The sequence below is a fragment of the Augochlora pura genome, chromosome 2 (assembly GCF_028453695.1).
Source record: "Augochlora pura isolate Apur16 chromosome 2, APUR_v2.2.1, whole genome shotgun sequence".
Lineage (NCBI taxonomy): Eukaryota > Metazoa > Arthropoda > Insecta > Hymenoptera > Halictidae > Augochlora > Augochlora pura.
The window spans coordinates 19280754-19307669 of record NC_135773.1 but is presented as its reverse complement, the minus strand read 5'-3'; the positions used below and the strand labels follow the sequence as shown (position 1 = coordinate 19307669).

The 26916-nt window shown below is 33.6% G+C and overlaps 6 protein-coding genes across 10 annotated transcripts; 3 read left to right on the top strand and 3 right to left on the bottom strand.

Moving 5' to 3' along the window:
* The first annotated feature begins 430 nt into the window (after nt 1-430).
* On the top strand, nt 431-9825 carry Tmem131 (Transmembrane protein 131). The gene is made up of 23 exons (XM_078196557.1): nt 431-932; nt 1656-1720; nt 1795-1823; nt 2291-2374; nt 2442-2565; nt 3008-3121; nt 3200-3322; nt 3404-3567; nt 3662-3848; nt 3924-4032; nt 4111-4370; nt 4453-4869; nt 4948-5136; nt 5204-5432; nt 5502-5883; nt 5961-6176; nt 6283-6422; nt 6612-7855; nt 7929-8256; nt 8329-8756; nt 8872-9082; nt 9159-9340; nt 9446-9825. Exons 1-23 carry the CDS (start codon nt 839-841, stop codon nt 9533-9535), a joined length of 5409 nt encoding a protein of 1802 aa, XP_078052683.1. The 5' UTR covers nt 431-838; the 3' UTR covers nt 9536-9825.
* A 149-nt stretch (nt 9826-9974) lies between these two features.
* Nucleotides 9975-11414, bottom strand: LOC144478564 (uncharacterized). The gene is made up of 2 exons (XM_078196584.1): nt 10763-11414; nt 9975-10689 (listed from the first exon to the last, which is right to left on the bottom strand). Exons 1-2 carry the CDS (start codon nt 11408-11410, stop codon nt 10606-10608), a joined length of 732 nt encoding a protein of 243 aa, XP_078052710.1. The 5' UTR covers nt 11411-11414; the 3' UTR covers nt 9975-10605.
* Nucleotides 11415-11856: 442 nt separating this feature from the next.
* Tex (THO complex 3 homolog tex) lies at nt 11857-13379 on the bottom strand. The gene is made up of 2 exons (XM_078196582.1): nt 12824-13379; nt 11857-12646 (listed from the first exon to the last, which is right to left on the bottom strand). The coding sequence occupies exons 1-2, from the start codon at nt 13001-13003 to the stop codon at nt 11864-11866; spliced, it is 963 nt and encodes a 320-aa protein (XP_078052708.1). The 5' UTR covers nt 13004-13379; the 3' UTR covers nt 11857-11863.
* Nucleotides 13380-14006: 627 nt separating this feature from the next.
* Lon (lon protease homolog, mitochondrial) lies at nt 14007-19145 on the top strand. 2 transcript variants are annotated; one of them, XM_078196558.1, is made up of 10 exons: nt 14007-14623; nt 14719-14943; nt 15021-15193; nt 15407-15735; nt 15989-16180; nt 16246-16550; nt 16643-16782; nt 16856-17138; nt 17221-18121; nt 18216-19145. In XM_078196558.1, the coding sequence occupies exons 1-10, from the start codon at nt 14361-14363 to the stop codon at nt 18453-18455; spliced, it is 3051 nt and encodes a 1016-aa protein (XP_078052684.1). In that variant the 5' UTR covers nt 14007-14360; the 3' UTR covers nt 18456-19145. The 2 variants fall into 2 exon arrangements, with proteins under 2 accessions (XP_078052684.1, XP_078052685.1); XM_078196559.1 differs by having other exon boundaries at nt 14009-14623; nt 15458-15735.
* Nucleotides 19082-20416, bottom strand: Gdl (gonadal protein gdl). 3 transcript variants are annotated; one of them, XM_078196588.1, is made up of 3 exons: nt 20359-20393; nt 20162-20290; nt 19082-20078 (listed from the first exon to the last, which is right to left on the bottom strand). In XM_078196588.1, the coding sequence occupies exon 3, from the start codon at nt 19749-19751 to the stop codon at nt 19227-19229; it is 525 nt and encodes a 174-aa protein (XP_078052714.1). In that variant the 5' UTR covers nt 19752-20078; nt 20162-20290; nt 20359-20393; the 3' UTR covers nt 19082-19226. The 3 variants fall into 3 exon arrangements, with proteins under 3 accessions (XP_078052714.1, XP_078052712.1, XP_078052711.1); XM_078196586.1 differs by having other exon boundaries at nt 20162-20416; XM_078196585.1 differs by having other exon boundaries at nt 19082-19766; nt 19893-20415.
* A 511-nt stretch (nt 20417-20927) lies between these two features.
* Nucleotides 20928-26774, top strand: LOC144478552 (cGMP-dependent 3',5'-cyclic phosphodiesterase). Of its 2 annotated transcripts, XM_078196569.1 has the most exons (13): nt 20928-21346; nt 21486-21602; nt 22927-23180; nt 23262-23371; nt 23466-23605; nt 23678-23864; nt 23929-24110; nt 24182-24366; nt 24427-24691; nt 24777-24819; nt 24910-25064; nt 25125-25270; nt 25371-26774. In XM_078196569.1, the coding sequence occupies exons 1-13, from the start codon at nt 21239-21241 to the stop codon at nt 25642-25644; spliced, it is 2166 nt and encodes a 721-aa protein (XP_078052695.1). In that variant the 5' UTR covers nt 20928-21238; the 3' UTR covers nt 25645-26774. The 2 variants fall into 2 exon arrangements, with proteins under 2 accessions (XP_078052695.1, XP_078052694.1); XM_078196568.1 differs by having other exon boundaries at nt 24777-25064.
* The last annotated feature ends 142 nt before the right edge of the window (nt 26775-26916 follow it).

Here is a 26916-nt window from a genome sequence, read left to right as displayed (position 1 = left end):
CAAGCAGTTCATCAATTAATCACACGATCAATTATTATTGATTTTTCAACATATATTTTAAATTTTCCGCCAAATTTAAAACGAACCTATTAGTACTCTCCAATTGATCATGTAAAGCAAGAACTATAAATTCGACATAGATAATCAAGCTAATACAAATAACGGAGGGCAGAAATTATCCATAATAACGTAATAGGATTGGATAAACTATGTAAAGTTGAACTATAATAAATTAATAATACACTTGCCGTAAACAATTTTATACACAATAACTATCAACTTTAATACAATGGTGTATATAGAATGCAAAATGAACATTTTTTAAATTCTGTAACATTGTTAATTACATACTGCATGATCGATACACAAATTACACATTACAAACTCCGTGATTACAAAATGGACTATAATTTATATATAGAAAGGATGCAAGTAGCAACTGACACTTTGTAATGAAAATCAATCTTAGTCGCAAAGTGATAGTTCTGTCCGTTTAAAAGAATTTGATTCAACGAAAATAGACGCATAAGCATTGAAAGTTGTCCATTCAGAGAACAACGATTCGACGAGGAAACGATTTGTACGAGAGACCTACGAATTAATGGACAAGCATCGAATATCAACGTTGTATCGATATAATAATAAAAGATGCGAGAAGCAGACATAATCTGTCTCCGTCAGATTGGTCGCACAACAAAATTCGCTCGTGGAAAGGTTTCAAATCGGACGGAAGTAGAATCGATACTCCAGAATTCGATAGTGGCGAAAGTATGGCCGAAAGCGGATTTTCATTTCTGCTAAAGACAAAACAGCAAACAACACAGTGAAAACGATTATTATGACCGAGTTAAAAGTACTTTATTTCCTCCTCTTGTTAACGTTTTTCGAACTGACGTCACAAATTCGACCGTCCTTACATGGACACAATAATGGTAAGAGCGTATTTGCGCTATTTTAACGTTCTTTGCTTCCACTGCAGCAATACATAGCCGAAACGATGCGAGTGCATTGTTAGTTTACGTAAAGTCCGATGTTTTTAACGTTTATTAGGACTTTTCTGCTTCGTCGTTTCGTTTTTCACTTTCCAAAGGTCAAGAAATTGTCATTTTGTGTGGCTATTAAACGTATACAATGTAAAAAAATATTGATGTTTTTGTATACAGTGACAACTATTTTTTATGTCATTAGTCCATAAAGACAATTTCATTTATACATAAAAGCATAATTTTCTTTTTCTAATTCTTTTAACTACCCATTGAACAGTTCTACATAGTTGCATTGTATTCCTTTAGTTGTGTTAACAGAAACCTATAACTTCTGTGACAATATCGTGTAATATAACATTTTAATGTTATCCACCATATTTTTATTGAATATCTAAAAAAATTTGGACAATTTTTCTGTCAATGATAAACTCCAACAGAAGTTCCCCTATCATTCACACAAAATTATTGTATAAAATGAAGTAATATCTTATGATAATTCTAATGCCTTAATAAAAAAGATTTATATTTGAATTTAGCCCAAATTTTTCTACTGCCTTATATACTGTAGAAAATTGACCTTAGAGTCATAAATAAATGACTTTAATGTATTACTTTAGAATCTTATATTATTATCAACAAATTAATTAAATATTATGTTCTTCCTTTCAGCATTCGTACAAGATGACAATGATGTTCAATATCTATTGGACAATATACCTATGTCAGTACATAAGGTCAGTTACATTACCTTTCTTGTATCCAAATAATGTTATTTAGTAATGATTTTATTGATTTATTTATTTTATAGGAATTTACCAATACAGTGCATGGGGCTGGGTAAGCATAATACTCATTAAAATAATGGTGAGTGGAAGTAGGAAAGGTTTTCATTACAAATTTCCTTCCTTACTCTTGAAACATATACATTACTATTGTAGTCTCATGTTGATGACTTGATTATGTGCAAATACATAAAAGCGATTTCTTATAAATATAAAAATAAATAATATAATTTAAGAATTATTTTTCTTTTCTTTTTTAAATTTAATAGTACATACAGTAATAATATCTCATGAAAAAATTGTACTTGAAACTTTGTTATTTGCATTTGTAGTTTAATCATTTAATCATCTCATCATAGTACAATGTCTGAACAATGCTTTAAAATTCTAAACACTGCTTTACTAACTGTGGTTACTTATACTAATTTTTCTTGTACCTTTCCTATTTTCAATTTCCACTATTAGAAGTACATGTTATAATTCCTATCGCATTTATTCGAATTTTTCAACTATCTTTTTAAGGGATGCCCCATCTGATGAAGACAAAGCACAAGATGCATTGTCTCATGTTTATTTCCAACCACATGTTCTGGACTTCAAAGAAAGGTAAGAAGACTGTTAATAATAACTAAACCATTGTAACAGATCCTCATACAATGAATCTTTTTCGTAGACAACTTGGCATACCCCATCAAGAAACTGTGATCTTATTTAATAAAGATCATAACAAAACGATCCATCTTTTATCGATATCTGGAAATACACGACATTTTCATTCATCGTTCTTTCGAAGTAAAGTAAGTATTATTCGCTATAAAAAATAAAATTTTTCAAATTAATTTGATTTAATATGTGGAAACCTTTATGGAGTAATACAGAAAAATAATAATGTAATTATCACATAGTCTATGCGATTTATATGTATAAGTAACTGTGATTAACCCCTTGCCGTACTTTAACGAGTCAGACTCGTGATGGAGATTTACAACAATAAACTGTTAGGTATGAATGTTTATTTGTTCCTTTAAGTAGGAATAAAATTTTATTCTCTTGCCGCCAATATTTAAACATTCGAGTAGATGTAAGCACACGATAAATATAAAATTCTTTCTTCTTCTAAGAAATTAGTGGGATTGAAAAAATTCTAATCGTAGTAATTGTAAAGAAAATGGTATGGCAAGGGGTTAATATGACAAGATGCTAAGAATATAAATAATTATTATAATTTAATTTGTATAGGTAATACCACCACTTGGGAACACAACATTTGATGTTGTTTTTCTCGGTCGAGAAGAAGGTGATATTGATACGCATCTTTTTATACATACTACGGATGGAACTGTAAAATATCAAGTAATTAAATCAAGACACCCTTAATTCTGTAACTTCAATAGTTGTTTCTCTTACTAATAATAAAACTTACTGTTTCAGGTAAAAGGAATAAGTGTCAGTAGTCCCTATCGACTGAGACCTGTAGTGGGTGTTAAATTACCATTAAATGCAACATTTACTCCACTTATATATATGCACAATCCACACGCAGAAGCTTTACAAGTATATGTTCCCTTTTAAAATACGAATATATCATTATCTCGTTTGCTTATTTTGAAATTGCATTTCATTTTATTTCTAAAGGTTCTAGAAGTATATAGCAGCGGTGGAGAATTTCAGCTAGAATTACCATCAGGAGAAGCAGAAGGTTCGCGTGAGCTATGGGAAATTCCACCATATCAAACAAAGCCTATCATAAGACTACATTTTAATGCTTACACAGAAAAAAATCATACCACGTATATTAGGTCTGTAGTTTTGTATTATCTTCTACATCTGAAAATTTTTTATACTGCTTTTCGGATAAAATGGAAATCTGTTTTTTAACTATTTGAATTATAGGCTTAAAGTAAACAATACTTCGGAAGTGCTTGTCGTAACAGTTGAAGTCGAAGTAAAAAGTGGGTCTGGTCTTCATTGGGGTGGAAGCTCCGGTGTAATCAATTTAGGTATGGGTGGTTCATTACAGCCTCCCATTCAATACCCTATTGCTTTGAAGAACTCTGCAAAGAAACCAATTAAAATTATGGTAAATATTTCTTCACGTTTTACCATTCTTTATGTTTATATTATCAGTCTAACAGGTATACTATTTTTATCGCAGAATATAATTAGCACGCCGGTGTCCAAAGCGTTGAAACTTCACTTTGAGCAAGCGATAATTCCAGGCGACACTGACATTCCTATAGCGATTGGAGCACTAATTTATGATTGTACGTGGTTTAATGTCATATGTGGTAAACTGCAAGTTATTCTCGCACAATGTTTATGAATATATACTTATCTTTCAGGGAAGACTGGTTTAGAGCTACAACATTTTAAAGGGAAACTAGTAATTAAAGCGATAGGTCCTGGCGGTTCTAATCAGAAATTAACGATACCATGGATAGCACAAGTTCTACAGGGTGGTCTAGAAGTAAACGCATCAATTACGCATTATTGCTCTCTTCAGTCCAATCAGGCACGAAATTTTAGCGTCGTCAATAAATTTAAATTGCCGTTAGCTATAACCAATGTCACAATGTCAACGCATGTGAAGTCACTTTTCACGGTAATCATTATTGAAACACCTAAAATCACTTACTTTCAGAAAAATTGTTACATAGATCATTTATTTTCCATAAATTTTTCAGATAAAAAATTTTATTCCAAGAGTGATAAAGCCAGAACAAAAGGTTAATATTTTTTCATTACAACTTGCCAAAGATAGGAAAACAGACAATGTGAAGATGGAATCGTCCATTTTAATTCATTCGAATGTATCCGTGACGGAAGTTCCATTGCTCAGTTATGATGGAAAAGTAAGAAAAATTATTCCAGAAGAAAGGGAAACTGATGAGGGCACGATGAATTTTGGTACAGTCAGCAGCGGGACTGAAAGCGAAGCTATTTTTGCTCTAGAAAACCAAAATCCCATTAATATAGACCTGCACGGATGGGGTGTGAACATGCCTGGGGCAGTATTGGAGCTTATGGGATGCCATAGGGGTCCAGCTGATTTTCTGGACAAAGAACTTCGCAATATAACTGTGTGCAGCCATACTGGAAATGTACGAAGATCTCATATTTTAATCTGAATTCAATATTTTAAAAAACTATTTATCGAAAAGTATTCCTCACAATTACAGCAATACATAAAGCCTGGTTACTTAGCGATCTTCAAGATTAAAGTAAAAACTCCAATGGTCGAAGAAGATACCATTGTAGGCGATGTGTTTGTAAGGACCACCTATGAAAGATTCATTTTACCGGTTTACATGCGAGTGGCATATGGAAGACTTTCGTTGAAGAAACTTATTTTTACTGATTGTTTTCCCGTGAGTGATTAAAATATCTTTTAAAATTAACAGATTTAATAGATTGTAAAATTGTATTTCTATATAGGGATCGATTTGTGTACAACAAGTGAAGGTGTATTCGACGTTCGTAAGACCCATGCAGGTGACTCGACTTGCACCTGTTTATAAAGATAATAGAATAAAATATATTCCTTTGGAGGAGGCATCGATGCCAGTTATAACGAAAGGCGAAAGTTATGTTGGATCGGTTAGAATCGAACAGTCAATGACCTGTAAACATCATTGTTATTTAGGTCTATCGTTGGACACTAATGGTAAGCATTAAAATAATGCAATTGTTTTATGATATTGCAATAATTTAATAACATAACGTTTTATTATAGCTGGTAAACAGTGGATAAACACTTTGGCTCTCCCATCGCACACAAGAGACTCCGATTTGAATTTGTTGAACACAAAATATACGCGTTTCCTTAACTCAACGGGTGGTCGTTCATGGGAGAATATAACAATGCGTCTAGACACTACCGAAGTTCGCGGGCACAAATTTTACTTGAACATTAAACCGTATTGGCCTAGTCTATTGACTGGTTTCGGTAACAATAAGAATAAAGTCGTTGTGGTATTTCCATTAACGCAGGTTGGAAATACGTCTTACAGATCAATTAAAGTGTACAATCCTGGCGCCAGTCCTTTGTTTATACAGTTGGTAATGGATTGGAATTATCCGCAAGGGACGAGGCTCTATCATTCGTTACCAGCCAAGTATGTAACTTTTATTCTTTTCTATGACTATAAAGACCATCAATTTACAAAGTGTCTAATGTTATATCTGTTCTCAGATTTAAATTCGCGTGTGTAGATTGCGGGTCTGCAATTGCGGAGGAATTTAAGTTAGAGGAAAATGTAGAGGAAAGAGAACAGTTTGAAAAACAATGGGACGTTTCGGTGACGCCGGGGTCGATTCCTTTATACTTGAGACGTTCGGAGTCGAAAACAATACGAGTGTCATACACTCCCTTCTCTCCCACTTTGTCGTCCGCTCTTTTATACATTAGGTACGATATAAAACATCAGCTATCAATCATTGTTACAGATATAAAATAAATTAGTTAAGTTAATTACTACAAATACAATTATTTAAAAACATTATTTTTCTTTTAGGAACAACATGACGATTTTGGAGGTATTACGTGTGATGGGTCAAGGAGCAAATGCACAATTCAGATTTGGAAATCGAAAACCAGGTTCCACTACACCCTTACTTTTCGAACTTGCCGACAAGCACCTAAAAGATTGCGAACGTATGTACGTTTCTTTACCTTGGCGCTATTGTTTAAGCACAAACATCAATAAGTTTTATTCTCTAACAATAAGACTAACCATCGTTTTCCAGGCATTTCCGATCATTTGTAAAAAAATATTATTTAAACAAATTCTAGTCTCAATCGGGGTAACATATACTGATATTTTATTCATTTTTTTAATCGCAGGAGAACGATTTAAAAGGAATCCCGTACCCAACCTAACAGTTAAAAGATCATTCATGGCCAGAAATACGGGAGAACTTCCAATAGAAATATACGACTTCTTCATAAATGGTCTCCGCTGCGAAGGTTATGGCTTCAAAGTGCTAAATTGCATGCCATTCAGTCTTAACCCTAACGCAACTAAGAAGATAGAAATAGCATTCACTCCAGACTTCACATTGTCGCGAATCGAGAGAAAGCTCGTAATATCTACAAGCTTAGGGTCGGACAACGACATAGAAAATGGCATGGTAACTCTAAATTTACTGGCTACTCTTCCGCCATATTCTTTAGAAGATTGTAGGGCCGCATTGACAAGACCATCGTGGGAATACGGAGTCCAATGGGCAGCTGTGAGCCTCTCGTCAATTTTATTAATCTGTATCCTCGCTATTTCGTTCCTTGAAGCGGACCGAGTGCTAAGAGGAGCTCTAGCCAACTTCTCTAGAGAGAGTCCAGTACAACCTCCTTTTGATTTAAGATTACTATCGCACATACCAGTGCATTCAACGCCAATTGTACCTTTAAAAGAGAAGCTGATAAACGAAGAGAAGCAGAAGGCAACAAAGAAAGAGGACACGTATCCAGATTGGGCACTGATGAACGTGAAAAAGTACAAGGAAAAGGATAATACGCAGAAAGGGCTAAAGATTCCGGACTGGTCTGCAGACGAAGAACGAAGGTTCAAACTGGACACCGAGACGAGGGACTTGCTGTTATTCAAACGCTGCGACGAGTTGTCTTTAGATAACAGTAGTAATGTGATGAACAATATTGCGCTCGGGACTAAGAAAAGAAACAATAGGAAACAGAACAACGTGCAGGAAGTGCAAACGGATAATTGTCTGTCTGAAACAGTGTTTCCGGACATCCAAGTACCGCAAGAGAAAAAGTATAGCATGAACACGTATATGAAATCGAGTCCTGTGACTACTAGGAAAGGGAAGACTAATCAGATAATAAAGGAGGAAACGAAACTGGTGGATCATGAGGTTCAAGTCGACACAACGGGATTGCTGAGCAATATCCGAAACAGTAAACTGGATAGCAAAAGGAAGCAGAGCTCTGTTGGGAATAGCAATAATAGTCATGTTTCATTCAAGAAATTTGAGTCGAATAACAGTCACAGGAATGTTCAACTTTCTGAAGAGGAGACGTCTTCTACCACAACTGAGAGCTCTGTACAGGATGATCCACCGCCGTGCAAAGTACGACAATTGATTTTTATTAAAAGCTTTCTCCATTGTGAAAAAGTTTCTATTAAGATTTTCTTTGTCGCAGAACTTTGATCAACCATGCGGAAAGTCTGAGAAGCTACAAAGAAAACCGGTGACCAAGAAAACTAAACCGCAATCGATCACACCTGTGCCATGTGTGGACTATAGAGATAATTATGAGGGGGACTGCGACGATGACGAGTACGATAAAGAAAGGCATAATAATCCAAATAGGTGGAAAACGAGTACGACAAGATCAACTATAAAGCATCATATTCACTCGTCCCGCACCGTTGAGTCATCGTGCAAGCTACCTCGACAAAATAAGAATCCTCCTAGAAAGGATAAAGGATCTCAAAAACGTCGTGGAATGGACAAAATACATGCAAAAGGTATTCATGTTCTTTCTATATAACACTAACTAAAGAAGTAGTTAAAGTTTAATATTCAAATATCTTTTGCAGCAACATCGTTAAATGGAAGTTCTAGCCAAAGAGAAGACTCGTCGCGTACGTTAGGTGCAGTGTCTGCTCCATTACCTCCGCCCCCATCTTGCTGGGGCGAAAATCGAGCTAGATTTAGCGACGTTGTGGCCAGGAGTCCAGAGAGCATTTCCCCGTTCTCGAGCTTAAACAAGTTACACAAACCACAGACGACCACGCATACGCTTTCGACGGTCTTCAGCAACGATACCAAAGATATAGATTATACTAAACAACAGTCGAGTCAAGAATTGATGCAGAGTACGAACGAATACAGAATGTTATCAAACACCCCACCCCTCTGTGTTCCATCTATCGAGGAGAAGCCACTTAATCAGGATCCTCTGAAGATACAGAACACCTTACAGCATTCGAATAGCTATTTCATGAACGCTTTCACAGAACCCCCGGTAAATGAAAAAATATTTAAATTACTTTGCATTGTATCTGCTTTTTGTATACCACCAGCAACCACAAAATAGCTATGTAATTTCTTTTTTAATATGAATTTAACTGTAATTTCAGTTTGAACGAGAATTGGTGCCGTACGATGATCTTCCAGAGACAGACGAACCCTTAATGGAACTAGAGAGTCCAGAAGAAGATACGCGATGTCAGTTATGGGAGGATAGTAATCCCGTATATAATTTATTATCAGATAACACAAGCGGGTACCAGTTGGAATCATCAAAATCCGTTGAGAAGCAACCTTCGATGCTGGCGGACACATTAAGAGGTAAGATACATATCTCACAACTCTATAAATTCAATATCGCCATTTTCTAACCAACATGTTTGTATTGGACTTGTAGATAATTGGATGGCTGTTGAAACAAATTGGGAACCATTATATACGAGGGCAGCAGTGGGGGAGGAAAGAAGTTGCGTTTGGGGTGTAAACACAGGTGGTGTATGGGCTGCAGGTCCATGGGGGGCAGCTACCCCACCTATGAATTCACAATTATCCTCTTTGCCGACGGAACCCGACACCCAGGTAAGAAAAAGCATTTAAGTGAAGACTTAAAATCCGTTTATAGACTATCGATGTACTTTGTTATTATCAAAAATATGTAATTAATTAATTGAACTGTGATTGCAGGAAAGGTCTGGTTTTGATCCGTTTCGTTCTCTTAGTACAATATGGACACCGTCATCCACCGAATCATGGAAAAAGAAGCACGAAGACTAATCTTGTTCCCAAAATTCCCGATATTATACCTTGTGATATCGTAGATTTGGTTGAACGACTTTTTTCTTTTTTAATACGAGAAGTAATAACGTATTTATTAGCGACACTTTTGGTGATCGACAACGCTTAAAACGAAAAACTACTGGTTGGTTTTTGTTATTCTTCAATGGTTTTCGCGGATTTGTGATATTTTGTTGAATAGTACCTCGCATAATAACACCGAATAATTCGTTTCGGTCAAAATTACTTTGTACTTGTTAAATCTTCACGTTGTGACTTGTTAATCTGTGTTATTAATTGAGGCTTAAATGTGATACATTGAAATTCTTTTTGTTGATGAAGGATCGCACATTTTATATTTTTTTTTAAGACTTCAAATTCGAACGATGCACTGAAAAAAATGCATACTTGAATTCGAAGTGGGATTTTTTTGCAGCAATTGAAGCACAGATTAATCTGGAAGGCGAAATAAGGTATCCGATTCATTAACTTTTACCTCTCAGTTCTACCGTCTTCGTTTCTGCCGTACTTTCTACACAAAACGTATATAAAGAAAAAGGTGATCACAATACTCGGAGAACGTTGGTCTTTGGTGTTACACAAAATGAAGTAATAATTAAGTTACTTGGAACGAGTGAGAACTGTGATTTTTATAGTCTTGACTTGTAGAAATTTCTTCGGTAAGTTTTCAAAACATTTTACAAAGTTGTGATGTATACAAAACAAAATAAAAATGTGTACCTACACTTCAAGACTGGTAATTGCTGTGTTTTAATCGCGTGCATCTTATTTTTGCATAGGTCTGATTATTCATCTTACATATAAATGATTAAAGAAGTGAGATTATTTACAACCAATAATTTTGTTATAAATATATTCCTATGAATTTTCACATATTTCCAAAGAGCATGTCGTTTAGTTGCAATATCCTATTCAGTGGCACAAAGAATAATATATATCACAATCGTGATCAAAACCATATTCCGTTAGTATAAAGTATAGAAATCTTATCACATCAAAGTATAAAATCTGATCCATGTAAAGTACGTAGAAAAATTCTTTGCTACAAATTACAAAATCGTCTGCCTGCATCCAGATTTTGTTGTAGCGTTCATAACACGTGATTTGGTCTGTTGTAGTCGTTGGAGCAGCAACTACAATCGTAAATAACATTAGCATAATAAATTTCAACTTTTTACTTAACTTCTTCTCTCTAATGACACCTACTATGTTTTCACTTTCAATTTTTCTCTGTAACTTCTTTCTATTGATCGCGGAACTGCTAATACGGGATTGTGAAACATTTTCATGAAGTATTTTCTCTTTAGGTTTTTTTTGGGCCATTATCTTACTCAGTAGAAGTTGATTCTCCCATTCAATCTTTCTAAGCTCTTCATCTGTGAAACTCATGTTCTTCCTTCTACATTTGACTGCTTTCAATGTGTTAGATTTATCATCAGACATTGAACTTCTACAATAACGTGAGTTCACATTTTCATTGTCTTGTATTGGGCTCTCACATTTTTCTTTACATTCCTTCTGGTCACACTCATGTTCAGTTCCTTTAGGTATATGAGATCCATTCAAAGTTCTTGTTGTAATATTGGTCTCATCAGATGATTCGTCTGAGCAGAATGATTCATTGCTATATAATGAATCATCGTCTACAATATTTCCTGCTACATCTGCATCTTGTTGAACTTCGTTTACAGTTGTAAAATCTTGATCATAAACATATTCTTCATCTGTGTCTTCTTCATCCACTTCATGAATACTAGGAACATAATTGAAATTGTCTTTTGCCTGGGAGAACTGCCCTTGCACTATTTCATTCATCACCATCAATGTATATTGACACTCACAATTGGTTCCCATTACTTTTGAGCAATAAGGTAATAAATTGCACTAATAGAGATGAAGAGAAAAATTAATATTTGTACAAAGCTAACTCTAGAACATTTCCAAATTACAAAAATCGAGTCATGAATGCTGTGTATACATGCTTCTGGTTGCCATGGCAAAACTGTGTCACAACACTGGAGTATGTACGTATTAAGTAAACATTACTAAAAATATATGAATAGAAAGCACAACTATAAAAGATAATGTACAATCCAGTAAAATGTTTCAATATAAACTGTAATTTTTTAAATATTACGCACAGGTTGTTTCATTTACTTCACTTATTATTGATAATAAAAAAATGCTACAGCAAACATTGTAGTAAATAACCCATTTCTCAGAGCAGGGAGACTTCAATATCTAAAATAGATCAGCTTTTTTACAGAATAATATATATTAGTAAAAATGCCTAAAATTAATAATCATTTAATCATTGGCAAATCCATATACTTTTAGACTGCCAGCATCTCGCTTCCTATCATAAGTGTCTTTATCATCACATGCATATGCTAATAAATATTGTTTTGGATGCCAAGCAACTGTAAAGGTTGCTGCTTCCACAGGTATATCTGCAATCTTCTCTCCAGTTTCAACTTCACCTATGTCTATAACAAGATCCTCGGATGCAGCTGCTAACAACTGTCCGTCGTAAGAGAATGATATAGTTCTAACTGGCCATTCTAATCTCGAGAATGTTCTTAAACAGCACAATTCATCTGCATCCCACAACGAAACTAATGCATCGGCTGAACCGGTAGCAAAATATCTTCCAGTAGGATCAAATTCTATACAAATGCAAGTTCCTGGATGTGCTTTAATTACATGTAACAATTCCAAATCTGGGTAACTTAGAATATGTACACAGCCTTGCCCATTTGTGAGGTAAAATGTATCAGAGTCTTTATTCCATGAAATTTCATTTACTTCAAAATTGAATTGCTCCTCTGCACGAATTCTCATCACTCGTGCATCAATGAAAGTAACCAAATCTTCTTTATTCCCCACTGCTATTGTGTTTCCATCAGGAGACCATGATATATTGATGTTTTCTCCTCGTGTGCTAATATTTGCAGTGCACTTTTGTGTTCTTGTATCCCATATCCGCACAGTTTTGTCTCCACTTGCTGTGGATAACAATTCTGGATAAAATGCGTGCCAGCAAAGCTGATCCACGCTACCACCGTGACCCCTGAATGTTGTCTCTTGTTTCTGCAACATATTTATTTGAATCATAACCTTAAAACTGTCTGTAAAATGAGTAAATATTATCGCGTATATTAACAGATAAGCGTATAAAAATCTAAAATAATGAAATGTCGCACTAAAATTGAGAAAATCGAAATAGAAATAGTAAATTTATGCCGTTTAAAGACATTGTTTATTTACCAAACGATCCGGTCCTAGGGAAAAGATGCACACAGATTTATCAAATGAACCCGAAGCTAAAAGTTTTCCATCGCAACTCCATCCTACACTGTGCACTTTTGCAGAGTGACTTTGTTGTTCCCTGATTTTGTTATGCGATTTAAAGTAATTAATTAATTCTTCAACGCGAGAAATAGACATTGTGGTTATGTTTATTACTGTTCAGTGATTTACTTATCCAATTAAAATTCAGCACGAAACACGCGTGTGAAGCAAACCTCCTCTTATGGCGAAATCAAGAAGTTCCGTTTGCACTCAGTACAACGTCAATTCGTACATAAATGGTAAAACTCGCAAACTGCTAGCCAAAACAGAGCTTGTAAATCATACCACGGATGGCGCTACTGTTTAGCTAATGTAGTGGATGTAGATAATTAACGTTTAGCTTTCTACTTTATAGATAAGTTATAGTATTGATTACGTTTATGAATTATAATAATGAAGGTTTTGCCACCTTGTAAATATTAATTCAATTATTGTTGTTTTCTAGCAACGAATAATTTTAGATCTTAGAGAACATACGTATATACCAAACAGAAATAATTTATTTATTAGTTTCATAATTTCATATCAAATACTTAATTAAATTATAAGTGTAGAGTGGAAATATTCTTTTTTATTTAAAGGTTTAGTGTCACATCAACTACATTGGTTATTAGCGACAACTATAACTGTTCGCTACATTTAGTTGTTTTATGACAGATTTAGAACAGTTTTGGGCATATTTAGGCTAGTTCAGGACATATTTAGGACAATTCTAGATTACTTTACTAAATCGAATCTAAAACCGCAACGAAATTGACCTAAACATGCTCAAAATATGCTTTAAAACTGTTAAAAAACTGTCTTGAAATTACCCTAAATATACCCTAAAACTGTTATAAATTTTCCTAAAACCATCCTCAAAATTCAAAATACATGGTAACTGCAAAAATACGTGAAATACACCCAAAAGGCACTTGCAATGTAATTTAAAACCACGAAGTAGTTTTGAATGTAATTATATGTTAACAGATTCTTTTTGAATACGTTTATATGTATTTTTTATATGTTAATTGGTAAAAAATAAAAAGGAATAGTAAAATGGAAATAAAAACAAATCATTTTCAAATATTTTTGCCTGTCATAATTATGCCTACTGGTGCAGAAAACATGCGTTGTTGATTGTGTACAACAAACGAATATCAACATTCTTTTTTATCTATAGCGGCCTTGTTAAAATTTTGCAACGTAAAACGAGGAAGAAAAAATATGATTTTATGTAGAGATCGTAAACCGAATCGATGATCTCGATTTTTTTTATAACATGCTTGCGAGCAGCAGTTTAAGCTTCGGAAATAATTTCCTTTAGGTTAGCAAAGTTTCATCAGCTGCAATCAGCTTGCTCAAGTGCACGAGTGCCGGATCTGAGATTCTAACCTCGCATGAGTCCTAAGTAGTACATAACGAACGGATGAATATCTATTTAATGTGAATCGCTAGCAAATATTTTGGAACGATGCGTTTTGTGACAACCGTCAATTTGAAGATGCTGCCTGTCTTTCGACACCGCTTGACGATTGTTCGATCATTCTGCAGAAATCGTCACTCGGACGTAGAAGAATTGTCGGCTCGCATACGACCTATGCAATTCCGAAGGACTGGTCTTGCCGAATATTTAGGATCATTAGCCAGAAATACGCGTAATCATCGCCATTCCGCAGCTATTATTTCAATAAGATCGTTTTCTACCAAGAAATACAATGACAGGGATTCATCTAAGTAAGTTTAATTTCTTCTCCAGCTTCCTGCAATGTATACAAATTAGAACTGTTAGTAAATATTTCTTGAGTACGTATATCTTGTTTATTTTTTAGTGACTCCAATGGAAATCATGGTGATGACCCAGCTTCATTGCCAGCAACTGTTGTTGTGCCAGAGGTATGGCCTCATGTACCTGTCATAGCAATTAATAGGAATCCTGTGTTCCCCAGATTTATAAAACTTATTGAGCTTAGTAACCCAATTCTCATGGACCTAATTCGTAGAAAAGTTAAATTGAATCAGCCTTATATTGGTATTTTCTTAAAGAAGTCAGAGGAGTAAGTTAAACAGATCTTGGTATCTATAAATATTAAAATTTATGTATTCTTATCTCCGAATATAATTGTTTTGTTAGAAATGAAGCAGAAGTTGTACAAAATTTGAGTGATATATACTCCATTGGCACATTTGCACAGATACATGAAGTCCAAGATTTAGGAAATCGATTAAGATTAGTTGTTATGGCACATAGAAGGATTAAAATTACTGGTCAGATACTGGAAGAAATATCTCCAAAATCCATACATGGTAAGTAATGCAAGCATATTTCAGTAAGACATACTTCTATATTTTTACTTTTATTCTGTTCTATAATATTGAAAGCACTTAGGATCGTATGTTGCACTAGTACTCTGCATAGCCGGATTAAGATATTGTGATATTATGCATTGCATAAAGTATTTTCTTTTGTAATCATTAAAATTTTTTCTATATAAATGTACTATACTGCCTGATACACAGAGATGAAACTGACGTTTCCACTACTAAATACAACAATTCACGTTCCTGTAGACGATACAGTAACTACTAGTAAACCAAGTCGTAGATCATTGATGCGCAAAAAATTTGAACATAAGATAGCAGAAGCAGAGAAAACTAAAAAGATTGAAGAAGCAAATAACATGTCTGAAAGTGTAGTCTCGGAAAAGCCAGCGGAAAATACAGAAGAAAAAACTGAGCTGGTAGAATCTGATAATAATCAACCTCAGACTGGCAGTACTCAGCCATTGTTGATGGTAGAAGTAGTAAATATTACACACGAGAAATTTAGGCAGACTGAAGAAATTAAGGTAATCGTTAACAGCATACTCATTGAATAATTATTAGTGTAAGATGAATGCATGGTTGTGTGCGTGAAACAAATGAATGATTGGGATCATCGATCGGGCGAGGGACAACTGAACGTGGTGGCCACACTTCTTCGGTGACGCCACGTGGGAACAGACGTTTTGTGTATATCTTTGTAAAATAAAAGTTAATATTATTCCGTTAACCAAGTTCCTTACATTAGTAATGTTACTAATGAAATGTTCATTATCATAGGCCTTAACACAAGAATTAATCAAAACAATACGGGATATAATCAGCATGAATCCATTATATCGTGAGTCTCTGCAACAAATGTTGCATCAAGGTCAGAGGGTTGTAGATAATCCAGTTTATTTGAGTGATTTGGGTGCAGCTCTAACTGGAGCAGACGCACAGGAACTGCAACAGGTGTTGGAAGAAATGGATGTGAGTGAAATTGTTTCCTGATGATGATAAATTGAGTACAATTATATACTTAATGCTATTTGCAGATTTCGAAGAGACTAAGACTATCGCTTGCGCTGCTAAAAAAAGAATACGAATTAAGTAAATTACAACAAAAAATTGGTAGGGAAGTAGAAGAGAAAGTTAAACAGCAGCATAGAAAGTATATTCTCCACGAACAACTGAAAGTCATAAAAAAAGAATTAGGATTAGAAAAAGACGACAAAGACGCGATAGCAGAAAAGTATAGAGAACGAATTAGATCGAAGACGGTTCCGAAACCAGTAATGGATGTGCTTGAAGAGGAATTAAATAAATTAAATTTCTTAGAGAGTCATAGTAGCGAATTCAAGTATATTTAATTTTTATAGATGACAATAAATGATTTCTACATAATTTAAGTAATGAAACATGATCTCTATGGTAATATCATTTTATTTTCAGTGTAACAAGGAATTATTTGGACTGGCTCACATCTCTCCCATGGGGTGTAACAAGTCCAGAAAATTTAGATCTTCAACAGGCGATAGAGACATTGGATAAAGATCACTATGGAATGGAAGAAATAAAAAAACGAATTTTAGGTAACTAAATATTTAAATGATCTGTATTTGATAATGCTTCTTATTTACTTTAATTTTTTTTCCTTAAATTTAGAATTCATTGCTGTTAGTCAATTAAAAGGTTCAACACAAGGAAAAATATTGTGCTTCCATGGGCCACCTGGTGTCGGAAAAACATCGATAGCAAAATCGATTTCTCACGCGCTTAATAGAGAATATTTCAGATTCAGTGTCGGTGGTATGACAGATGTTGCAGAAATCAAGGGACATAGGCGGACATACGTTGGAGCAATGCCTGGAAAAATTATTCAATGTTTGAAGAAAACAAAAACTGAAAATCCGCTGGTTCTCATAGATGAGGTTGATAAAATAGGAAAGTAAGTGATTTTCTTAATAAATGAAATGGTGTTTGTAAAGATATTAACAATAATTGCTACAAAATGTGATATTTTATTTCAGAGGCCATCAAGGTGATCCAGCGTCTGCCCTTCTAGAAATGCTGGATCCAGAGCAAAATGCAAACTTCCTAGATCATTATTTAGACGTGTCTGTTGATCTCTCGAAAGTTCTTTTTATTTGTACAGCGAATGTGATCGACACGATTCCAGAACCACTTAGAGATCGTATGGAAATGATAGATATGTCAGGCTATGTTGCAGAAGAAAAAGTCGCAATCGCTAAACAGTACTTAGTACCACAAGCTATGAACGATTCTGGCCTTTCAGATCTTCAAATTAGCATGGATGACACCGCGCTTAATTTATTAATCAAATTTTACTGTCGGGAATCAGGAGTTCGAAATTTGCAAAAACATATAGAGAAAGTCCACCGAAAGGTGGCATTCAAGGTTGTTAAAAAGGAAGCAGAAAAAGTTAACGTCACTGCTGAAAATTTACACGAATTTGTAGGGAAACCTGTGTTCACTCATGATAGAATGTACGATGTAACACCTCCTGGAGTTGTTATGGGCCTTGCATGGACTGCCATGGGGGGCTCCACGTTGTATATTGAAACGACTATTAGAAAACCTACCACAAAAAAATCTGAAGGTAGTTTTGAAGTCACTGGACACTTGGGCGATGTAATGAAAGAGTCTATTCAGATAGCCATGACGGTGGCAAAGAAATTTTTAAGTACAGAAGACCCTGATAACACTTTTCTCTATGATTCACATTTACATCTGCACGTACCTGAAGGTGCCACACCGAAAGATGGACCCAGTGCTGGTGTAACTATTGCGATAGCATTTATATCGCTTGCTAAGAATAAAGCGATCAGACAAAATATCGCGATGACTGGAGAACTTAGTCTTATGGGCAGGGTCCTTCCCGTTGGTGGTATTAAAGAGAAAACAATTGCCGTAAATATTGAAGTTTTAATTAGACTGTTCCACTTAACTCTAACATCTTAAATATCTCGTCTATTATTAATGAAATTATTCCATATTTTTACAGGCAAAACGAGTTGGTGTAAATTGTGTGATCCTGCCCGAAGAAAATAAGAAAGACTATAACGACTTACCTAAATACATTACGGACGGTCTCGAGGTTCACTTCGCTTCTACTTTTGCCGATGTATATCGTATATGTTTTGAAGAGGATCGTGGATCTAAGATCATTCGTAGTCATGAACCTATAAATCTTAATATTTCAACTCCACAAGCTGCCCCACTTCTACGCAAAAGTGATGCGTGAAAACAAAGTACTTAAGCACAGGTCCATTCAAAATCATTGGACTACAAAGTATACTTTAAATACGTACTATTTTCAAAATAGTACGTTGGTGAAAGATAACTGTAAACCTTGTCGAGTCAACGTAACTGATCTATTTTTAAAGACAAATTTTGATGAAGATTTCATTAATAAAACGTTTTTCTATTTAACGTATCTATGAATTAAAGAACTCAACAATGTCGGGAGTTGGTAATCACTTCGACCGTCGAGAAGAGACAGTAATAGCTGTTTTTTTTAACGTATTTGTTACAAAAAAAAATGGTACTGTAAATACAATATAGTAACGTTTATTTTCTTCATATATGGTGTAATAATTCAGTGATGAGAATTGATGTCAACCATAGCAGAGTTGTATATAAGTTTTATTATTTTTACACAGAAAATCTTGTGTTTTGTATAGTACAGTACTGTTTTCTAAATAAATATAGCCAATGTACATAATTGATGAAAGTTGACATTGAAGATCCTCTGACTAATAAAAACAAATATATTTTCTATGAATGTGTTATTGGTAACACTCTGTTTTTTTTTATAAATTTTACAGAAAATTATAATTTCTGTTGTTTTAAATCATTTGTATACAGATATCACTTGTATAGAAATCTTTATTATGAATTGAATGTACAATTTTCATCGAGTACAAATAAATAATTACAATGAACTCATTACAGCTTAACTTTATTGGAAGAATACTGATAGATATGTGAATTAGTGACTTCAATTGTCATTGTGTCAACTAGGAACTTCCATTTTGCTAAGTCTGATTATAAAGTCACACAATCGCATTTGCACTTGAATTTCAATAGGATTGTTCGTGACATAAAATCCAGGTACTCCAGCCTTTTCTAAAATGCTCTGCTGGTCTGCTACTTTCTGATCTAGTTGTAGAACTAACTTCATGTCCAATTGCTTCAATTCATCTTTATGCTTTTTATGCAATGATGTTTTTATTACTATCCTCTCCTCATCTGTTGAAGTAGATGTTAACGTCTCCTGTGTTTCAATCTTTTGCTGATTTAGCAACTGAAGACGTTGTTGAAAAAGATGCTTCTCTGTAACATGCTGAATTTCCATTAACCCTTTGACAATCTCAAATATTGTATCATTTAATAGAGAGTTGGCTAATCCAGATAATAGTTCATATGGAAGCCTCATTTGATATTTTGGGGGAAGTTCACCAGCCATATGTTGAAGTTGCTCTACTAAAAAATACAATTTCCTCTGCAAATCTTGAGGAGTTGGAGTAGCAACATCCATTTTACCATAAAATACCTTGGTACCAAAATTAAAAGTTACTTTAGTACGTTTCAATGCATTGTAAATTAATTGTAAATAAGAAAATTTGTAATAATACTTTTCAATAAATAAATGTAAACGCTGAACAAATTTTTTTGGTACCTTGTATATAGTTGTACTAGCACTCTGATGAGTTCGTTCTGAATAGATAAAGCTTAGTAGAGGTTAAGTACAGAATTTTCAATGCATGTGAAATGTAGTTTGCAGATTTTCGAAAATTGAAATGGTTGTAAAACTGATTGCCGTATTAAGCGGTCGCAAATATGCTGAACTGTGTAGTCGAGAATCCTACGAGGCCAAATAACAAGTTAAATATCGCGCCGAGTGTTTTAGATGTACATCCATATATACATAGCATCAAGCAAACTGACCACGAAAAGAGTGAGACTGCACGTATGGTAAAATGAGACAAGCTACATTGGTTGTCAGTGTAACTTGTTTCACTTGGCTGTAATGTTGTGCTCTCCTGCTCACTCGCCACTATCTCTCCTTGTCTAAAACTGTGAAAGCACCACTGCTTAACTGATAAGCGTCAATCAATTAGAGAAAGACAGTTTCTGTACCTTACCTCAAATTTCTGAGCTCTTTGCCCTTGACATGACTTAATATGGTAAAGCACTACTGTACTGCATAAAACAAATAAAAATTTGTATTACATTTATTTTACAATGTTACATTAATGTAACGTTTATAATTATTTTTATATAAATACAAAGGAGAGAAAAGTACTAAAATATAAAAGTTATAGAAACTCGATTTGCCTGAATAGCTCAGTCAGTAGAGCACTAGGCTATTAATCTAAGGATCCAGGGTTCAAGCCTCTGTTCTGGGGTATTTGTTTTTTTATTTTCTTTATAGTTCTGCGATTAGTAATATATACAACATGAATTATAACTGTGCATGTTAATATCAAATATGAAAGATATAATATAATGGCTTTGTAATTGTACCGTTGTTCATAAATTCTTCTATTTTGTATGGAATATGGTGAAAGAAGCAACCAGAGAAACATTTTACATGTGTTCAGCAACTGCATAGAATTTACACACATGGATAAAATTTTATGGAAAATTTTTTTTGAAAATACATAACGCGCCATTCAGCATAAATGAGTTCATGAGCCACAGTACTGTCGTAATCTCGCTGCGCGCGTCACCTGTTTATTCATGATTGAGGAGCCGTAATGCAGACCTCTACGGAGGTTCGCAGTTGTCTTGTACCATTTCCACTTTGTACACCGAGCATGTATTCAAATTAAAAAAATGTTTCACTTAAGTCGTTCCTTAAACTTAGAGTACTTTCAAGCGAGTGTTTAAGAATGTTCTCATTTGATGGTGGATTATAAATAATGCCACTATGTATGAGCGCGGCCAATGCATCGCAACATCACGCGAATAAACGGCTAATAACAATTGTCACTGGGGAAGCTATTTGAAAAGCGAGAAAAGATGTCTTCATTGGACACGAGCATGCCGTATGCAGAGAAAATACTTGCGCTTCTCGAGGAATTTTGTGGTCTATCATATCCACAGGTCCAGCAGATGCTGAACAGATTCGTAAGTTATAGTTCTGCTGTCAATGTTTTTACCATGTGCGCATGAATTTTTGGCGGCATCTAAATCATCGTTTGAACACGTTGCGTTTCGTGCAATACAGATAATCGTAGGACTTTTAATGGTATAATTTATGTTGCAGATACAAAATGCAACGCATACAAAGGTTACGTTCTTGGTGCTTCTTCTCGATAAATCGGAAGAAATGGTGATCCATGTAATAGGAGAAAAAGTTTTGGAAAGAGAATTACGATTCCCTGTAAGTATTAATTTGTGAGTACAGTGAAACGTAAAAGTATATATTTATAGAAAATTCAAAACTTCGAGCCATGTTCTCAATATTAATTATCTGCTTCGTTGAAATTAACTACTTTGGAATAATATTCATGAGACTAAATTCTATGAATTTTTTATGCTTAATTTGGTTGTATATACAATGATTTTTATTACTTTATGTGTTCTTAATTTATTTATATTTTTGGGGAAATAAATTGAAGAAATAGCATTGTTTTCAAAACGTATATAGTTTTAATTAAAAAATTAAACAATATTTGAAATATAATAGGTGCACAAAGACCTTTGTGTGTAAAAGTAATGTTACTGACATTTTTTATAACTTTATCCAACATCTGTCTGCATCTTTGTAATTCAGACGTTTTTTTATAGATTTTTAAGCACTCAACATGAATTTGGAAATTGAGTTTCTGCATTATTCTTTATCTCTAAGAAATTTAATTTAAAAGAAGACAAATTCTCAACTTTAAACATTTTTTCTGGTTTAGCAGTAGAAGATATGTAAATATTTCTTGCATAAGAGAATTCTGTAGATTGTTCCAAATACATTGGTATATATTATAATAACATTATAAACAATTAAACATGTTTATACAATATTTAAAAACGACAGGCTTCTTTTAATGCACTCATTCTATCAGATATTTTTCAATTTACTTCAAAAATTGAAAGTCTAAGGTAAAATATAATTATATCACTTCAAATAAAATTTAGAGCTTGACAGAGAATAGTTTCAAGGATTGTCCTACATTAGTGATGCAGTTTGGTTGACTGACAATGGCTTAAATCCTCATAGAAACCTACATGGAGGAAGCCATAGATGAGGCTACTATTGATATAATATTACAAATCTATACAGAGACTGATGGAAAAAATTTTCCAGTAGTGGAGATACCAGTTATCATTATTTACAGATTTCTAATTTTTAGTATACAAATGAAAAAGTTTCAATTATCTTATAGATAAGATAATGGATAATAATTGATTTGCACAAACTGTATGCTGAGGTCATAATTCTGATAAATGAACATTAAACTTAAGCAATATAAACAATATTTAATCCTTTGTACTATACCTTCTCTCTTAAAGAATGCTACAGAAGAATAATGTTATTTTACCAGAAGTATTTAAAAAATTATAGGAAGTAAGTGTTGTCACTTCAGAAGTGACTTCATAGTCTCAAAGAAAAATAGTGCTGTCATATTACAGGTGATATCAAAATGCAAAGGCTTAAATAGTTGTTTATATTTTTGATGCTTTATTAATGCAAGTTTAAATATTTTTTACAGGTAGTAAATAACATTTTATACAAGGCTATACAAAACAAGGCACCAACAACCATAGATGTCACATTGGTTGATGAGGAAATAATACGTCACATCCAGTGTCAATGTCAATGCCAATGTTTAATGTCAAGTTCATTCTTAATGATTCCTATAAAGCATCCTAAGCAAGATTATGCAGCTGTAGTAGTTTCTTTGATTGATAATAGCAATGATAAAACAACTGATAAGCGTGTAGAAATTGTTCAAGAATGTTTTCGGTAAAATATCTGTTATGCTGCATTGTAAGTTAATTAAGAATTTCGAATAATGAAAACTATTATACATTTCTGTTTGTATAGATTTTGCTTGGGATTTTTGTTGAATTCGTTCACATGTTATGAAGAAGTTCGTCAGAAGAAACAGTGCCAGAAATTGCTTGCCATTTCTAGAAAACTATTTAGTCATTTAGGTATTATTACATAAATATAGAATTATTGTGTTCATACATGTATTTGTATTGACTGCATGTATATATAATATTGCAATTTCATGGTAATAAACAGGAGAGTTTCCCGATCTCTTACGCGAGATCATGGCAGAAGTAAGAAATTTAACAAATGCAGAGCGATGTTCGTTGTTTCTTCTGGACCCTGATCAACAGGATCTAGTTGCTAAAGTATTTGACGGTATTGCCATGAAAGAAGTAGGTTGAAAGTTTTCAAGACAAAATCTTATGTACAATAATAAATATAACTCAAGATTGAATTGGTTTTAGTCTGTAAAAGAAATGAGAATACCGATAGGGAAGGGTATAGCAGGTCACGTTGCTACTACTGGTAAATTACTTAACATTAGAAACGCTTATGAACATCCTCTTTTCTATCGTCGTATAGACGAAGTTACGGGCTTCAAAACCAGAAATATTTTGTGCTTCCCAATTAGAGATGAGAAAGGAATTGTTGGTGAGTAAAACGTTTATCTGTTACTTGTTACAAATATACATTATTACAATTGTTTTCTACTTAGGTGTTGCGCAGCTTTGTAATAAAAAGGATGGATTATATTTTGACGTCTTTGATGAAGAAGTTGCAACTGCGTTCAGCATTTACTGTGGACTTTCTATAATGCACAGTATCATTTACAAGAAAATGAAGGATGCTCGAGCAAGAAATATACTAAGTAACGAAGTTATGATGTATCATATGATGGTAGGACCTCGTCAAATACTAACTGTACTTTATTGAGATTATAATTTAATAAATGATATGGTTCTTTATAGGTGGAGGAAAGTGATGTTCAAGCGTTGGTAAATTGTGACCTCAAGACTGATTTAGAAGATTTTAATGAATTCCACTTTTCACCGCGAAGTGTACCTTATGAGGATATGCCGTGTTACACAATTAAAATGTTCAATAATTTAGGTCTCATTAAACGTTGGAAGCTGAAACTATCGACATTGGCTAGGTAATAAAGTTGTTAAATATTTCAAGAAAAAGATGTATGATCTATTGAAAAATTATGTAGGTTTATACTATACGTGAAGAAGGGATATAGGGATGCACCTTACCACAATTGGCCTCACGCATTTTCTGTAACTCACTTTGGATATTTACTAATTAGAAACTTGCATTTGATTTCTGAAAACTACATGACGCATTTGCAAGCTTTAGTTTTCTTAGTGGCTTGCTTGAGTCACGATATTGACCACAGAGGAACCAATAACTCATTTCAAATGATGTCTAGTACAGTACTTGCAAGTCTTTATAGTTCCGAAGGTTCTGTAATGGAGGTAAGCTTGCATCTCCAAAGATAAAAGTGCCATGAACTGTTAATGGAACAACTTGATAATATGTCTATTTTACATTGTTCAACAGAGACATCACTTGGCGCAGACTATGTGTATTTTGAATACAGAAGGTTGCAATATATTTGAAAATTTTAATAGCGACGAATACTATGAAGCATTGGATTTATTGAAAAATAATATTCTTGCAACTGACTTGGCAGCTCATCTTCGCATTGCGGAAATGCAATACCAAATGATCAATAATAATGATGTGAGAAACGATTCCAAACAACGAAAACTATTTTTTGAAATGCTTATGACGTGTTGCGACCTCAGTGATCAAACTAAACATTGGACAGTTTCGAAAAAGACTGCAGTAAGTATAATACATATGTAGATAATTATTACTCTGTCTAACACCGACTTTGTACTTCAGGAGTGTATTTATGAGGAGTTCTTCTCACAAGGAGATTTAGAAAAGAGTATGGGCTTATGTCCTACAGAAATGATGGACAGAGAACGCGCATCTATACCAGACCTCCAAGTTCAGTTTATATCAAATATAGTTATTCCACTTTTCACGTGAGTATATTTCTATAGTAATTGTACTTGAGCTTACTTGGGTTCCTTACTTTGTTGCTCTAAAATTATTTTACTGTCTTCTGCACCTTCTTTTTTTTAGTAATCTTGCCACGTTATTCCCTATGCTACAACCACTAGTTCATGTGCTAAAAGAAAATCGAGATTTGTGGGAAGTGTCTAAAGCCATATTTCAAAAAAGCGAACGTTCAGGAATGAAAGGCATTGCTATTTTGATGGATCCTAGTTTTGAGCGTGAAGTGCTGCAAATCTATATGCAAAGCCACGATGAATTGGCAACGGACACTATAGTCAAATTAAAGTTGAAAGAAACAGAAAGTCATATTCAAGATGAAAATGAAGATGAACTGATGTAACTTCGGAGTTAAAGATTTAATATTATTTTTGTTATAAAAAGTGAAATTCTTAGAATATATAGGACGAGTATTTTTTTAAATTCGAAAGCAATAGAGGAGCTTATTAGATGGTAAGCATTGAACGAAATTTAATTGGTAGAAGGACGCTGGCGTTCTAATAATATTTTATTTATTAAATCGAATGTTACATGTACACATGTATGTATATGTGCATTATTAATTCTATAATTATTGTTTTCTGAATATGTACTGTCTCAATATTTACTTAATATACAGTCATGTGATGTTCAATATCTTGTATTGTAAAATTGAAAAAGGTAAAACACAGTTCCTAAAGTAGAAATATAAATATGTCAACATGTCATATAGTCCAAAAACTTTTAATACATACATATGTACATGACTAATTATAGTAGAAGTTTATAGTATGTCTAATATGTTATGATGCGATGACAGTGTAATATTTCTCTTTTAAGAATGGAGTTGTCAGTAAGTGCAATTAAAGGATAATAATAAGTCTAAGTTATGCAATATTTTCTGCAATATTCAAATTTTTTTATAACAGTCTCGTGAAAATTTCCCTGCTCAAATTTACGAGACACGTTTAACGTTAATATTTACATAATATATATTATTAGAATCATCTTCATATAATAATGAAATATTCCAAACTTAAATAATATATATTATTAGAATCATCTCCATATAACAATGAAATATTCCAAACTTATTAAAAATACAATTATAGTAGGACAATTAATGACATTGTAACGTTAATTAGACTTAAAATATTCTCGACCGTAGTTTGGTCTTTACAGTTTGACAAAAACTTTAGCATAGTAATCTTCACATTTTTTAAATATATTTTCATTTTCTAATATTCAGGAATAATGAAGCATAATTAAAATAGCAATCTTTTACGTCATATTACGAAGTATGTATACGGTATTTGGAAGTATTTACAAGCCTAATAATATGTGCGAACTTGAACTGTTAATAGATTGAATACTAATACTTCTATTTTAGATGCAACTGAACGAGTATGAAGGAGTTAAAATCATTTATAACATATGAATAAAATAGAAATAAACTATATAAAAATGTATATGTAATAAAGAGAAATGTTGATTAATTACAAAGCTATTGTGTTACATTTGTCGCTATGTTGTATCATATTGTTGTAGTTTGAAAGAGGCGCCAAAATGAGTCCCTGACATAAGTCAGTTATCCTTCCTGATGTTGGTAACATTTTTGAATAATATCTGTGCTTGA

What these genes read in the sequence shown, in the direction of transcription:
- Tmem131 (XM_078196557.1), top strand. Translation starts at nt 839, where the DNA reads ATGACCGAGTTAAAAGTACTTTATTTCCTCCTCTTGTTAACGTTTTTC. An exon ending in ATGGAACTGTAAAATATCAA is followed by an intron (nt 3,122 to 3,199) that starts GTAATTAAATCA and finishes TTACTGTTTCAG; the next exon opens with GTAAAAGGAATAAGTGTCAG. An exon ending in AATCATACCACGTATATTAG is followed by an intron (nt 3,568 to 3,661) that starts GTCTGTAGTTTT and finishes TTTGAATTATAG; the next exon opens with GCTTAAAGTAAACAATACTT.
- LOC144478564 (XM_078196584.1), bottom strand. Translation starts at nt 11,410, where the DNA reads ATGGGAACCAATTGTGAGTGTCAATATACATTGATGGTGATGAATGAA. An exon ending in AAATTGAAAGTGAAAACATA is followed by an intron (nt 10,690 to 10,762) that starts GTAGGTGTCATT and finishes TTACGATTGTAG; the next exon opens with TTGCTGCTCCAACGACTACA.
- Tex (XM_078196582.1), bottom strand. Translation starts at nt 13,003, where the DNA reads ATGTCTATTTCTCGCGTTGAAGAATTAATTAATTACTTTAAATCGCAT. An exon ending in CCCTAGGACCGGATCGTTTG is followed by an intron (nt 12,647 to 12,823) that starts GTAAATAAACAA and finishes AATATGTTGCAG; the next exon opens with AAACAAGAGACAACATTCAG.
- Lon (XM_078196558.1), top strand. Translation starts at nt 14,361, where the DNA reads ATGCGTTTTGTGACAACCGTCAATTTGAAGATGCTGCCTGTCTTTCGA. An exon ending in TTCTTAAAGAAGTCAGAGGA is followed by an intron (nt 14,944 to 15,020) that starts GTAAGTTAAACA and finishes TTGTTTTGTTAG; the next exon opens with AAATGAAGCAGAAGTTGTAC. An exon ending in TTAAAGAGAAAACAATTGCC is followed by an intron (nt 18,122 to 18,215) that starts GTAAATATTGAA and finishes ATATTTTTACAG; the next exon opens with GCAAAACGAGTTGGTGTAAA.
- Gdl (XM_078196586.1), bottom strand. Translation starts at nt 19,751, where the DNA reads ATGGATGTTGCTACTCCAACTCCTCAAGATTTGCAGAGGAAATTGTAT.
- LOC144478552 (XM_078196568.1), top strand. Translation starts at nt 21,239, where the DNA reads ATGTCTTCATTGGACACGAGCATGCCGTATGCAGAGAAAATACTTGCG. An exon ending in ATTGTTCAAGAATGTTTTCG is followed by an intron (nt 23,181 to 23,261) that starts GTAAAATATCTG and finishes CTGTTTGTATAG; the next exon opens with ATTTTGCTTGGGATTTTTGT. An exon ending in TTATGATGTATCATATGATG is followed by an intron (nt 24,111 to 24,181) that starts GTAGGACCTCGT and finishes GGTTCTTTATAG; the next exon opens with GTGGAGGAAAGTGATGTTCA.